The 15359-nt window shown below is 40.5% G+C and overlaps 1 protein-coding gene across 3 annotated transcripts in view; it reads left to right on the top strand.

The window, feature by feature from the left end:
• The window catches only part of daam1b (dishevelled associated activator of morphogenesis 1b), a 49557-nt gene that overhangs the window by 26278 nt on the left and 7920 nt on the right, over positions 1-15359 (top strand). For all 3 annotated transcript variants that reach the window (XM_088002140.1, XM_014990192.2, XM_014990191.2), the window contains exons 2-15: positions 390-682; positions 3698-3787; positions 8708-8779; positions 9463-9557; positions 9830-10163; positions 10263-10373; positions 10471-10574; positions 10875-10941; positions 11028-11145; positions 13010-13148; positions 13356-13414; positions 13485-13672; positions 13853-14161; positions 14265-14372. In XM_088002140.1, the coding sequence (XP_087858266.1) occupies positions 494-682; positions 3698-3787; positions 8708-8779; positions 9463-9557; positions 9830-10163; positions 10263-10373; positions 10471-10574; positions 10875-10941; positions 11028-11145; positions 13010-13148; positions 13356-13414; positions 13485-13672; positions 13853-14161; positions 14265-14372 (1983 nt within the window). In that variant the 5' untranslated portion in view covers positions 390-493. The remainder of the gene's footprint in view (positions 1-389; positions 683-3697; positions 3788-8707; positions 8780-9462; positions 9558-9829; positions 10164-10262; positions 10374-10470; positions 10575-10874; positions 10942-11027; positions 11146-13009; positions 13149-13355; positions 13415-13484; positions 13673-13852; positions 14162-14264; positions 14373-15359) is intronic.

The following is a 15359-nucleotide window of genomic DNA, read 5'->3' as shown; positions in this document are numbered from 1 at the left end:
GACTTTGTTTTCTCAGTCATAATAAGGAGTTTTTGATTCAGTTGTTGGGGATTTTCTGTTGAGAACTAAAGATTATAGCCTTTGAACCGAGTGTTGATCAAATAGTACATCTTAAGCCAATTTAATTATTGGATATCTTCTGTGACCACGGTCCTTCAGCATTCTCACATTTAATTAAACGAATCTGTGGCACTTCTGTAACTTTCCCTCCATACAAAATTGTTCTTATTCATTTCAGGAAAGTTTTGAAGACTCTTTGCTCTGATACCTTCTTCTAGCATTTCTCTCCATCATTGCTGATTTTACACATTTTCTGTCAGTTTTGGCAGAGGCCTTCATTTAAACAAGACAGGTCGAAACCTTACTCTGCCCTCTCTTTGCGTCCACAGCGTGCTCTGATGGAGGCCGGACTGTAAGGTGGAGGAGGCCGTAAAGAGGTCCAGACGGAGCCTCCTATCCTCCCTACCGGATCAACGCTAATCGGCTGATAGCCATGGCTCCCCGGAAGCGCGGAGGCGGCGGCAGCCGGGGCGGCCTCTCCTTCGTCTTCTGCTGTTTTAGCAGCAATGATCACCCAGAGATCACCTACAAGCTGCGGGAGGACTTTGCCCTGCAGAGCATGGAGCCGTCTCTGCCAATGCCCGGATATGACGAGCTGGATAACATGTTCTCGGACCTGGTGGTAAGCTATCGCCTTTGTGCTTTCTTGCTCTTGTGTTTTTTTGTTTTTTTTAATGTCCCTTATTTAGTGTTCTTTGCAAAGCTAAATCCATTCATCTATCTATGTCTAAGAAGACATGCTTTGGTTCAAACAGCACAGAAATTTCGGATATATTCACAAACGGATCCAATATGTATGATTAAAATGTTGTATTGAAACGAGTCACTTCAAAAAACGTACTTGCAGCAAAATTTTAACATTTAAATTTTAGCTTTTGATTTCAAAATATTCTCTTGCCTTTTTAGAAATTAGTAATTGAAGTATCATATTCTCATAACTTACAGTACCAATATCTTGTGAGTAGCCAGGCCTGCATGCTTTCCTTTCTTTCTTATCGTCACTTCTAATTTGTCCAGTCACCCTCTCTCTCTCCTGGCCCTGATTCCCCTCTCACGGCAGCCACAGTCGTCTCTCTGCACATCAATAGGCCTCATTCAGGGGCTCTTTATGTCTCACCCCGCTACATCTGCTAATTGCTTGTTTTTGTCTGCCGTTCTATATGAAGACATAATTGAGTAAGTTTAGTGTGAAGACAAGGAGGCTTTCTGTTGCTCTGTTTACCAAAAGACAAACAGCCACATGCTTTTGTTCCCCCCTCAGCCACTCACTGGCCTTTTTGTTTACATCCTAAATGGGTCCACTAAGAAGGGAAAAAAATATGAACAGTGGGAGAAAAGTCGCTGATATGTTTGTCATTACAATCAGTTAAATTTGAGCATGATGAGCAAAGGTCAGGCTTGTCTTCCCATGATAGATGATGTCAGAGGTTAAATAAAAAATAAGTCTTAGAATTACTCCTAATAAAGTGTATTAAAGTTAAGTAATGTTTTATTACAGCAGCATAATCTAACACTGAATATTTCACTCATTCATTTGATTGATAGTTTATAAATCACTGAACGGTTTAGCACCACAATACATTAAAGATCTGTTATTGCTGTACCAACCATCTAGACCCCTCAGATCTTCTGGTTCTGGTCTGCTCTGCATCCCCAGAACCAGAACCAAACGAGGAGAAGCAGCATTCAGTTTCTATGCACCACGGATTTGGAACAAACTTCCAGAAAACTGTAAAACAGCTGAAACACTGGGTGCCTTTAAATCTCAACTTAAAACCCACCTGTTTACAGTTGCTTATGGCAATTGATGCCTTCTATGTATTTGCGAGTGACTGGGAGTCATTGCGCGTATATAAAACCCTGTAAATTCTAGACTAACAGGTAACCAATTAATGCACAAAATCCGCGTAGGACAGCGAAAGTCCTAGCGCAAAATTTTTGCGAAACAGGCGGACGGAGCCTGGTGCTGCAAGGCTGGAGGCCTTGTCCTGTTAGGCTGTGATTTTATTATCTTTTTATTACTTTCTTTTTCTTTCTCACTGTTTAACCCTGTAAATTCTAGACTAACAGGTAACCAATTAATGCACAAAATCCGCGTAGGACAGCGAAAGTCCTAGCGCAAAATTTTCGCGAAACAGGCGGACGGAGCCTGGTGCTGCAAGGCTGGAGGCCTTGTCCTGTTAGGCTGTGATTTTATCTTTTCTTTTTATCTTTTTATTACTTTCTTTTTCTTTCTCACTGTTTAAAATTATGTAAAGCACTTTGAAATGCCTTGCTGCTGAAATGTGCTATACAAATAAAATTTGATTGATTTGATTGATTGATTGATACTTGAACGAAATAAAATCCCAGTGAGTATGATGGCTTATTTAGGGGGTAAATTACGTTTATAGATGTTTTAATGGCCAGAGGGAGCTTTGCAGCGCCTCTCAGTAATGGGGGATGCCAGTTCCATGTTTCAGGTGACTTTCTTGACCACTGACGCATCGTGCAGCTCAGACACTGAGCTTTGAACTGAACCAATAGTAGAAACAGAATCGTTATCCTATTAAAACACCCCATTGTGACTTTAACAGGACAATAATCCAGGACATACGGCCTAATCAACACAGATGCCAAATTAACCTTCTTCCATGGGCTTGATAGTCACCCAGCTTTAATCCTACAACAATCTGGACAAGGGAGATGATGGAAAGAGGAATGATCAAAGATCCAGTGTCAGATTATACTACTGGAATAAAACACATTTAGTTTTAAGCTTCTGTTGCTATTAATGGGAGCAAATGAGTCTTTGTCTGTACATATCCAATCTGAAAATACTAGAGTTTATTAAATCCGTTGCCCTTTAAGCCTAGCACTCAGAGTATGCAAGCCCCTGAGTTATAGGATCAATAAACACTGATTGATTACAGTTAAGCTGATTAATTGATTGGCAGGTCTTGAACACTTTCACAAAATCCAAACTGTATGCCGGTTGGAACAGATGAACTCATTTATCTCTTTGTTCTTGAACTATCTACTAAACCACATCCAAACTTATTTTTTATGCTCCTTTACATCTTCCCTCTTGTGCTAAATTGCTTAAGAGCTTTCTCATGCCTTTTATCACTTTCTTCACATGAAGCTAATTAGACGCAGTTATCTCCAGCTGAAAGTTCACATGTTAAACCTCACATATTTTGCTGATACGTCCCTCTTTCCCCAAATTGGCTCTGGTGTTCAGTCCGAAGCCTTCCCGTCAGAACCCTTTTTTATTCGTGCCTCTGCGAACGTCACACATTGTGACACATGTTGCCTCCAGATGTTTGTTACCACATGGCAAACACGCGAACCGCGCCTTATCTTTTTACGCCGTTATTCGCATGTCTGAAGCCTGGAAGGGATCCGATTTACTTCACAACCGCACTGGATTTACGGTGACAGACACAAGCCAACCCAAAACTGATCCGCAGCTAAAAATGAGATATGTTTCAGCCTTTCTTGGCGAGCATTTTTGTTTTGCAGGAAAACAGAATTGATTTATGTGGATGTTTCTAAATTTGCAAACACAGTGCAGCACAGTAATCAATAGCAGATCATTAGCATCTCTGTCTTGATGTTAAGGAGGAATTTTGAAGGCATTTTTCTCCTTTTGCAGGATGAGCTGGACCTTACAGAGAAACACAGGGAAGCCATGTTTGCCTTGCCTGCAGAGAAGAAGTGGCAAATCTATTGCAGCAAGAAGAAGGTAAAAAGATCTGACAGTTTTTACAGGGCTTCTACATGGTCTACAAATTCTCCAGAACTTCACTCCTTAGCCCATCTTATTTCTATCCTTCCATTTGTCATTTTTTTGTGTTATTACCCGAGTCCCTCCTTCCCTGTTCACTTCATCCCATCCTTTTGCATCATTTCGTCCTTCCTTGTATGCCACCTTGTGTGGCTTTCTTGCTTCCTCCCTCACATCATTCCTTTTTCCACTGTCTTTTCCCATCTTTTTATTTCTTCTGGTGTTCCTTTGTCATGATTTTACTTGTTTCCTTCCTTCCTTACAAGTGTACTTGCATACAAACATCTATCCTCTCTTCCAAACTTCTTTCGTCCCTTATTTGAGTCCTAACTCCCTTTCTGCTTTCCTTCATTCCCAACAGTCTGTGTTTCTTGAATTTAAAGCTTTACATAAAAATATCATCCAGATGTTAACAGTAAAATATTCCGTATTTTAAATTGAACATAAAGGACTAAGAACTCTGGGGAGTTGATTCTGTGAAAGCATGAAAGTTGTACATGAATCATGCATAGTAACTATGTTTTCACAGGATCATTTTCTGTTTGAATACTTTCATTTTGACTCACTGTATCTCCTAAACTATCTCCAAAGGCGGCTCCAGTCTGACCTTTATCTCCTGGATGTTTTATTTATAGTACATGAAAGTTTGCGCTTCCTGTAAAAACCCTTTAGCTACATATTTCTGTGCTCCTAGTAGGCTGTCTGTCAAAACCAAATGATTAATAACGTTTCTCTTGAATGTGAAATGATTTGCCAAAAGATCGAAAATATATTTTTTTAGCTTTTATGGAACTGTCTCTCAAGAATGCAATTTTTATCTGTGTCAAACCTTTGACTTGTCACTTTTTTCTACCCAGCTGTTTTTTTAAAAAAAAATCATCTGTAAAAATCATAAATAACTATATTTAAGCTGTCCAAGCATGTGCTTTCAGACTTTAAGGAATATTCCTCCCAGGAGGAAGATGACTAGCTCAACATCACTCTTGCGACTGTTTATGATCAAGCCCGTACAAAAATTGGGAACCTTAATAAAGCCTTTCTGTATTCCATTACAATGATGCCAAACCACATTCTTTCTGTGTCTCAACATCTTTTTTCTTAGTAAAGACAAGAGAGTTCAGATTGTCACACAGCATGGAAAATAAATGTGGCTTTATTTTTATTAGTTTAGTTTTTTTTTTTGTAAAACTATGAAATCTGATTAAAGAAGCCTCAAACTGTTGAACGGTTGAAATCTGGTGGGGAAAACTGAGAAAATGTTTTGCTTTTTTAAAACCACATTAGCTTGCATCCATCGCTGAAAACTGTGATGAGACAATGTGGTGAAGCCAAATCCAATTAGATCGTAGCACTAATTGTTCATTTATGTTCTCTCATCGCGTCATGGAGCTGATAGTTGAAAAGACACCTACCCAGTAAACGTAACGAACTGAATTATCCGAGTCTCCAAGCAACATCCATTAAAGTTTATTATCATCACATGATAACCATTTCTTATCATGACATTTGTTATGATAATGATAAGCAACACAATTGCCTGTGTAGTAATAATACTATACTCTTCAAAGCTCAATACCAGATGAATTTGGCGTAATTCTGCAAATCTCCCAGTTTGCATTTTTTTTTGTGCTTGAATTCAGGGCAAAGCTTTGTAAATTGTAGATAAAGTTGAATATTATTCTGAACTATTACCAGTAAAATATTCAGTGTTTGCATAAGCATTAGTGAGTTTATTTCCATTTGAAAGCTATTATCACCCGTAGCGTAAAGTTGTTGCTAATAATCTTAGTCCCTCAGGGTTAGATCTCTGTGTCTTTGCTCAAAACTTCATTATAAATGATGACAGCCAGACACACGATGAAGTCACTTAATTTGTCTATTTTGGTTCGTTTTTTTGTTGCTTGATAATTTACCGGTACTTGAATAGTAAGTAAGAGAGGCTGTTGTTGTTTGAGCCACTAACCGGACTCAAAAGCTAAAAGCCTTCAATGTTCTGGTGTTATCCTTGCAGCGATGACACCTGTCCCCTCAGAGTTTCCACATAGCCATAACATTCCCGACTGCTCTGGAACCGCGTCGTGTTTCATTAAGCTTTTTGTTCTTGATAAAAGGTGCCTCAGCTGTTCGTCTTTCCCCTACACATGAATTTTTACCCTCAGCATGCAGGAAAACACAGATGCCTGTTGTCGTGTCACTCAGTGGAAGTGACGCTCCCACTGAATGTGCCCTCGCATTTATGCAGCATGAGGTATGAGCGTGTAGGATATCCTGTCCCGACTAGTTGGCCGTCTGGGCCTGCAGATGTACTAATCTTTTCCTACATCTGCAGAGGAGGGATGATTAATCTGAAGGATGGACATTTAGTGCATCATTGTGTACATTAAAAGTCTTCAGTCACAGAACCAAGATATAAGTTCTGTGTATTTTTATTTTTTTTTATATATATATAATTTTGGGACCATGTCCAGCGGGTTTAATTATTCTTGAAACGGATACGTCTCCCAGCCATAAAACTTTAAGTGATTCTTTTGGCGGGTCGTGTGTTTTCATGTTGATAGATAATTGCTATGGTTACTTCCTGAAGTCAAAAGAACAGCCTTAAGGCGCTACGTCATTATAAGCCTCTATATTTGCTTCTGTTTATTTTACTATTTGACTGAACATTCTTTTACTACAGATGTTAAGTCAGTTTGTCCCAGACCTACATTTATTCCTCAGTTATGACAGGGCAAGTTGTAAACACTACATGGTAGAAATGAAGTATTTTGATCTTCTCTTGATCCTTAAGTAGATAGTTCTACCTAAGTCACTATACCTCTTGAAATTTTTTGCATTATGCTCATAAACTTCAGTGTACTTTATTGGGATTACATGGGAAGAAAAGCATGACGCTGCCACCACCATGTTTCACATGGCATGTTCAAGGTGCCATACACAGTATTGCTTTTAGAAATGAAAAAAATGAATAAATAAATAAATACATATATAAATACATATATCATGTATTGTCTTTCTGCTGGTCAATCTGTTTAAAAAATACCAATAAAATACATTGAAGTTTTTATCTTTAACATGACAAGAAGTAAAAAGTTCAAAGAATAAGAAACTCTTTTAAAAACAGACTCCGGTCTTCAGGAAGGATTGGTTTGCTGGTGCAGTGAGCGAGGGAGGGTTTAGACGGATCAAAGCCTTATGTGTGAGCATCGACCTGCATGAGGGGGCTGCGAGCAAAGACAGAAATGCACAAGTATTGCTGACTCTGCACTAGTCTCTCTGGCTCTAGCCCAGACGGATACAAACTGAACCATCAGAGCTCAGAGGGGAAGGGTGTGTTAGAGGGGGGTAGAAGCCAAAGGAAGTACTTGGCTGTCCAAGCCAAACAGGAAGGTTCACTTCCACAGGTGCAGCTCTTTTATGAGCGCAGTGGGGGTGGGGGTGCATCAGCGATAAGGAGGAAAGTGGTGTCACAAACGGGGCCCACTAAAAGCCCACCAGAGATGAAGGTGCCTTTTTTTTTCTTTTCTTTTTTTCTGACTTTAGAAGCCCATCTGGATGCTGAGGAGATAATTCTGTCAGAGCCGTAGCTGTTTGCTTTGGCCAGACACCTGAACCGATGAAATCATTCTGTCAAGAATCAATCTTCTCTCTGCCTTTTTGTCAGCACTCCTCAAGGCTACATCCTCTGCCAAGAGGAAGATTCACTGATCCGGTTGCTAGAGGAGACTTTGCACTCGGGTTTCAGGTTTCACCCAACTCCAGAGAAGGCTAAGCTGCAACTTCTCTTTCGAGCGGGCTGTTCTACTAAAAACAGAAACTCACCCCTGTTTCCCGAAGCATCTTTGATCTTTATTTTCCTAAACGTGGAGAAAATAAATCCCCCTCTACGCTCACTACCCCCTTCATCCTGAAGAAACTGGAGTTATAAAGCAGGCTGCCGACATCCGAGTTAGAAGATCAACAGTGAGAGGAAAGTGGCCCCACTTCTGCGGCTGCTCCTCCAATAGACTGGACCGCATCCAGATCCCGGCTGGATCTGGTCAAGCTGGCACTGGATCCTGAGTGGACCCAGCAGGCTCTGGTCCGACTGTCGCTGCGCACTCCGCGCAGACCGGCCAAATCTCCGCGGTCCGCTTTAATAACGGACGCTCAATTAGTTTCCGACGGTCACAGTTCGTTTGTGCCTGATGGAGCAAAGTTAAGCTGGGAGGCACAAGGCCTTTTATGTTCAAGCCAAGTTCAGGAGAAAAAAACTGTCTCCTCATGAAAAATGATGTTTTTATGTACTTGTGAAACAAACATGGCTATGTGGAGATTAAGCCCACTATAAGTCAGGCTGTGTCCCTAATCCGTGGTTTTAACAATCATTTGTTAATCTCCAGATTTTCTCAAGCAGCTGGGCTGTCTTTTTTGGCACCTACTGAAGCGCTTGGAAGATAAAATGGGTTGAATATGTGTGTCGTCCTACTTAGGAGTTCTTCATTTTTAGCTATTTCTGTCTGCTCCCTGAGCGCTGCATGGCGCTTTAGCTGGTGTCTTTTACAGCTTATTGATCTGACAAATGATGGAGAGTAGGAGTAGAGAGCAACAAGCTACAGTTCTACTTTGAAGTCGGTCTTTGATGTTCATAAAGATCAAACGTGTGACAAGAACCAGATGAAAGCTCGTCCTTTTCTGTGACTTTCTGCTGCATTTCGAAGTCGCGTCTCAAAAGATCTGCTCTCACCCAATTCCCATTCTCACTCCAAATTGGTCCTCTTTAATCTTCACGTTATATTGTTGTGTGATTTCTTTTAAAATTCTTCAGTAAATCACAGAATAATTGTATGTTTACAAAATTATTTGCTTCTCTGCATTTTCTTTTTTGCTTTTATTTTTTAGGAACAAGAAGAAAACAAAAGCGCAACTAGTTGGCCAGAGTATTATATTGACCAGCTCAACTTAATGGCAGCTGTAAGTAATAATGCTAGAAGACAAAAATTCTTCTTTTTGGTTATAAACTGTTCATACAAACATGTATATTTCATCTGATTATTATTATTTTTTTTATGTAATTGGAAAAGGTAACTTCAGTGCGCTCCATGCTTTTTGACACCCTTGGTGGAGATGTGTGGAAAAACAAATGGATAAAATAAATGTAAAAAAATTATTGAAGAAACACACCAGATAATTTGGAGAAATTTAGCCTTTTAATTTAAGTAGTTCTTTTGAGATATGCTACAATTATTGGCCATCAGTTATTTGATTAATCCCATGAAATAAATAGAACTGAAACCATTTTTATTTAAATGTCTTTTTTAGTTTGATCAGAGTATCTTGGAAACTTCCATTATTTTTCATTGCATCACTTCTCATTTCTCTCATGAGCTTTTCAAAACGAGAAAGACATTAAATATAGCCTAAACCTGCACAGAGCAACACATAAAAAGTTCACAACGGCTGATAGTGTGAGTGAGAAGAGTGAGATCCCGGCGTCACCATGACAACAGTTTATTTGAAGTCCTTCGTACAAATCTTTACCAGGGGTGCCGCTAAATGTGGAAGCTGATATATTTTCACATGCAACAGGTAGGTGGCTCTTTGGAAAAATAGGCATGAACTTGAACATTGATGGGGTTTCATGTGTTGTTGGACAGAGAAAGACCCTTCTTGCTCTGGAGAAGGAAGACGAGGAAGAAAGAAATAAAACCATAGAGAGCCTGAAGACGGCTCTGAGGACACAACCTATGAGGTGAGAATATTTGCAGTTTGTCTCTGACAGCCACTTTCATGGTCTTTATGTTTAATGTCATCTATGATTATGTCTTTTCTCACATACCCTTTCCTAACCCTCTCTGTCAATCTGTTCGGTTCCTCATCACAGTATGGAAATGAGTCCTTTAGAAAGTGAAAGGTCAATGTACAAAAGAAAGTTTATTTCTCTAATCGGCTGCATCAAAGCTTAGCTTCAAGGCATCTGCTCATGTGCGTGTTCTTGGAGTTACCTTGAATTTTACATTCCAGTTTTGTGACCCGTTTCATCGACCTGGATGGCCTGACGTGCATCCTGAACTTCCTGAAGAGCATGGACTACGACACCACCGAATCGCAGATCCACACGTCGCTGATCGGCTGCATCAAGGCTCTGATGAACAACTCGCAGGGCCGCGCCCACGTCCTTGCGCACTCCGAGAGCATCAATATCATCGCCCAGAGCCTGGCCACGGAAAACATTAAGACTAAGGTGGCAGTGCTGGAAATAATGGGTGCCGTTTGCCTGGTGCCTGGTGGACACAAAAAGATCCTGGAGGCCATGCTGCACTATCAACGCTTTGCCTGTGAGAGAACGCGCTTCCAGGTGGGTCATTGCTGATTTTCTTTCTTTTTTTGTTAACGGTTGAATGCAGCAATATTTTCGTAAGATATCAAATGCTGGTTATGGTCCGTCGTTCCCCAGACACTTATAAACGAACTGGACCGGAGCACGGGGAGATACAGGGACGAGGTCAGCCTGAAAACGGCCATCATGTCCTTTATTAACGCTGTGCTGAGTCAAGGAGCTGGAGAGGTACATTGTTGAATCATTGCACTCATTTTATACTGGAGCATTTTTGTTTAACAGCTCGTAAGATTTGACTCACTTTATTTGTTTTCCTCCTGAACAGACTAGTTTGGAATTTCGTATCCATCTCCGATATGAATTTCTTATGCTGGGAATTCAGCCTGTGATCGATAAGCTGCGATCACATGAAAACTCCACTTTGGACAGGTAAGACTCTGTCTCTCTTTCTAAAATGTGCAGTTTCAATAAAAAAAAAACAAATTAGTAATAAACAGTTTGAAATTTAAATAGAAATTTTGATGAAAATCTGAGACTCAAAGTTTTTCACATCAGGTTCCTAGGAAGTGTGGAAATCCAAATCCTTACAGCTTAAGCTGTAACGGGACTTCCCAGTAACCCTATTAGATAATGCATAAATATAAACAGTCCATGCAGGATAAGTACTTAAATGCATCATATTTGCAGCCTTTCGATATAACGACATAGTTTTTTTTGTGACCCTCTCAGGCATTTAGACTACTTTGAGATGCTGCGGAACGACGATGAGCTGGCTTTGTCGAAACGGTTCGAGTCGGTGAGGAAGAGAGCCGCCTTCTCCTGCAAGTCTGAGTAAAGCCTTTTCTACACATTCAATATCCCGTCATGCCTTCTCTCTTTTAGGTACATATAGACACCAAAAGTGCCACACAAGTGTTCGATCTCATCCGCAAGAAGATGAACCTCACTGATGCATACCCGCACTTTATGTCTGTGCTTCATCACTGTCTGCTAATGCCACGTAAGTGTTTCTGTATAAGGTAGGATTACACAGAGATAGTACCTATTTCTGTAGTATTTTTTTTTTTTTTCATGAGGCTGCAAATAGCAGTCCAAAGGCATCGGTATAACTCGCATACAGCGCACAGTGCTTGTACTCTCCAGTTTGGTGCCAAAAAAGATAAGAGTGTTGACTTTGTCCAGAAAATTGGATAAGCACATTCCCAGCCTGACCGAACACTATGCTCCTTTGAACCGTGATATTTACTTTGTCCAAGGGGGTTTTGTAAAAAGGTACATAATTCCTAGTTCCCACATCATGCGTGAAAGAGCCTCTAAACAAATAAGTGTTTTAACTGGTGTGTATTTTCTTTACTAATCAATTAATTTCAGTCAGCATATTAAAAGAGGCAGATTAAAAAAAAAAAAACCTCTACTAGGCCTGCTATGCAGTTGGATGCTAGTATTTTCCACAGTCTGAGTATTTATGGTACTTACATCTGAGAGATCCACCGGTCCATAAATCCAGCACCAATCCACTATTCTATTGTTTTGTGTGTCCATCTATCTATGCATCCATCCACTAATCTTTCTTAGTTGTTTCAGGTTCTCTATTAAAAACAATATTCTGCTGTGAATTCATAGGAAAGTTTTGTATTTCGACTTTAAATATGTGAACATTGGAAAAGAGTCTTATAAAATCCTGAAAGTAGACATCTACAACCTTGGCTATTATTATTATTATTCAAAAGAAGAATGAATCAGTCACTAATTTATGATATAATCCTCTGAAATAACACTGGACACAAATATAAATGTAACACTTGTTTTTACTACCATTTTGTCACGAGCTGAACTCGATCTAATCAAAACTTTTTCTATATACACAATAAAACGTATTTCTCTAAATTAATTTGTCTAAATCTGTGTGTAAGCACTTCTCCTTTGCAGAGATTATCCATCCCACTTCACAGGCGTGGCATATCGTGATGCTGATTAGGCAGCATAATTATTGCACAGGTGTGCCTCAGACTGCTCACAATAAACGGCCACTCTGAAATGTGCGGTTTTGCTTTACTGGGAGGGTCAGAAAACCAGTCGGTTTCTGGTGTGACCACCGTTTGCCTCGTAGAGCCCAACACATTTGCTTCACATAGAGTTGATCAGGTTATTGATTCCGCTCCTCTTCAATGGCTGTGCAAAGTTTCTGGATATCGGTAGAAACTGCAACACGCTGATCCAGAGCATCCCGAAACTGCTCAGTAGCTGACATGTCTGGTACGAATGCTGGCCACGCAAGAACTGGGATGTTTTCAGCTTTGATTAATTGTGTATAGATCTTTGCACAATTGACCGTTCCTGCGATGGTTTCTGACAGTTTCTGCAGAAATCCTTCGGTTATACAAAATGTTTGAAACATTTTGTCCTTTTTGCACGTCTCAGACAATTTTCGAGGTGAATTTTCTGGATGTGGAAGTCCTGTGCTGCTGTCATTACAAGTTTTGATTATGGCAGCGAAGTGAACATTCAGTTCACGGTCAACGGCTCTGGTGGGCATTCCTGTGCTCCCTCAAAACCTGAAACATCTGTGGCATTGCGCCGTGTGATAAAGCTACTCATTTCGGAGTGGCCATTTATTGTGGCCAGTCCGAGACATACCTCTGCAATAATCACGCTGTCTAATCAGCATCTTGATACGTCACACATGCAAGGTGAGATGGATTATCTGCGGAACAGAAAATTGCTCAAAACACAGATGTTGGGAGATTAGTGAACAATATTTTAGAAAAATGGGTTTATTGCGTACATAGGAAAAGTTGTGGATGTTTGAGTTCAATTCATGACAAACTTACACGTGTTGCGTCTTATACTTTTTTCATTTCCAGACAAGAGAAGTGGAAACACGGTACAGTACTGGCTGCTGTTGGACCGGATCGTCCAGCAGATGGTCCTGCAGAACGATAAAGGTCACGACCCAGACATCGCACCATTGGAGAACTTTAACGTAAAGAATGTGGTCAGGATGTGAGTGCTCCGCTCGTCCTTTAACACACAGAAATAAATGGGGACATGGAAGGAATTACATGACTGTGGGAGTGAGGAATGCGCAAGAGTGCTGTGCTCGCTGACGAGCTGAAAGTCACAAAGTTTACAATGTTGGCTCCGGAGGGTTTCTTCTTAAAGTTCATCCGCGGGCTGCGATTAATTATCCGTTGTCATTTTCCTGCACAGGCTGGTCAATGAAAACGAGGTCAAACAGTGGAAAGAGCAGGCAGAGAAGATGAGGAAAGGTGCGTGCGTTCCACGACTTCAAATCCAGACTGAGCGAACTCGGTGCTGACGATTATTTCTCCACAACAGAACACCATGAGCTGCAGCAAAAGTTTGAGAAGAAAGAACGCGAATGTGACGCAAAGACGCAGGAGAAAGAGGAGATGATGCAGACGCTCAACAAGATGAAAGAGAAGCTGGAAAAGGAGAGCAACGAACACAAGAATGTCAAACAGCAAGTGGCCGAACTTACAGCGCAGCTGCATGAACTCAGCACCGTATGTTTATATCACTGTGAAATAAACTGAAAAATCACAGGTTTTTGTTAAAAAAATTAAAAAACTCCTTTTACTTCAATAGCATAAGGTTGTTAATTAATTTTCTGTCGTTTTCATAGATGTGCAACACGAGAGACTTGCATTTGAACCCTCCTTTGTGTTTTCAATCTGTCCCTGCAGAGACAGGCAGCAGCTGTCGTTCCTGGAGGTCCTCCTCTGCCCCCCGGACCTCCTGGCAGCCCCCTGCCTCCTCCACCAATGCCATCACTTGCAGGCATGTTCCCCCCACCTCCTCCTCCTCCCGGTGGTGCCATGCCTCCACCTCCTCCGCCCCCTCCACCCGGTGGCCCTCCGCCACCCCCTGGACGCGCACCCATGGGGGGCATCCCTCCACCACCAGGAGCCCCCCTGGGACCATCTTTGAAGAAGAAGACCATTCCTCAGCCAACCAATCCTCTCAAGTCTTTCAACTGGTCCAAGTTGGCTGAGGTGGGAGCAGTAAAGAGATTCAATGCCAAGTTTTGTTTTTTTTTGTTTTTTTTTTTGTAAATAAAATGACACTGGGGTAAAATGTATACTTTCCTCTGCACAGAATAAGCTGGAGGGTACTGTGTGGATGGATGTGGACGATGCCAGAGTTTTTAAAGTCCTGGATCTGGTGGACATAGAAAAGACATTCTCAGCCTATCAGAGACAGCAGGTATGATTCAGGTTCAACTTTAATTAGACAGGAACAGCAGGTTTTTATTTCTTTTCTTTTTTTTTTATATTCAGATTTTTGTTCTGCCATTTTTCACATTTTCATCATCTAAGTTCCACAACTTTGATGCTTGAATCTTGCTGATCTTTTATATTTGAATTGATCATATGGTCTGTGTGACTGTATGTGCATGAGTTTAATCAGCACAATCAGCTTCCTGTTGATTAGAGGTGACAGACCAACACAAATGGTACATTATTGTGAAGTGGAAGGAAAAGCTTAATTTTTACTCAACACTGTCACACTGAAAAAATGTGACATACATTTGCATTCAGCCAGCCTGAGTAAATGCTTTGCAAATTCACTTTTCAAGACAGTAATAACTGCAGGCTTTTGGGAAAAGTCTCTGCCTGCTTTTTTATGACTAGACTGTTTTTCCTTCCTTATGTTCAAAATGGCTCAATCTCTGTTGGACCAGATGGAAGGCGTCTGCAAATATCTTTTTTGTTTTTGCCCTTAAAAATTTTAATTTATGTTGAAAAATGTTCTTTGAATTAGATATCTGTATTTGAGCTGGGCATTCCTAGAAAGGTGTTGCCCTGCATTTATGAAGGCTATTTATTGATTACACAAGTAACACTGTTTTGTGTTTTTGCATTTGAATTGATTGTTTTCGGTTTTGCCTTTTTTGCTGTGTGAAAATGCATGAATGAACTGTTCCGAATTGGCTTCCTTTTGGTTTTAGTTCTCTTTTGCTTTAATTTCTGCACATTACAAATTATTGATTTGTGGTATTTTTTTATATGTGTATATATATATAAAAAATGCTCTCATGCATTTAAGCATGTTTAATACACTCAACATTACACTGAGATTGCATGTAGAATGTAAGAACGTGGGCTGAGTTTTGTTTTAGAAGTCAGTTACCAGCCTGATTAAATTTCACAGTGACCCAACACGGAGACAGCCGACAGACGTTAATGTGCG

Source organism: Poecilia mexicana, unplaced genomic scaffold, assembly GCF_051168715.1.
Source record: "Poecilia mexicana isolate PSO_F unplaced genomic scaffold, ASM5116871v1 scaffold_21, whole genome shotgun sequence".
Classification (NCBI taxonomy): domain Eukaryota; kingdom Metazoa; phylum Chordata; class Actinopteri; order Cyprinodontiformes; family Poeciliidae; genus Poecilia; species Poecilia mexicana.
Note: the sequence above shows the minus strand (reverse complement) of the source record. Positions and strands in the feature narration are given on the sequence as shown.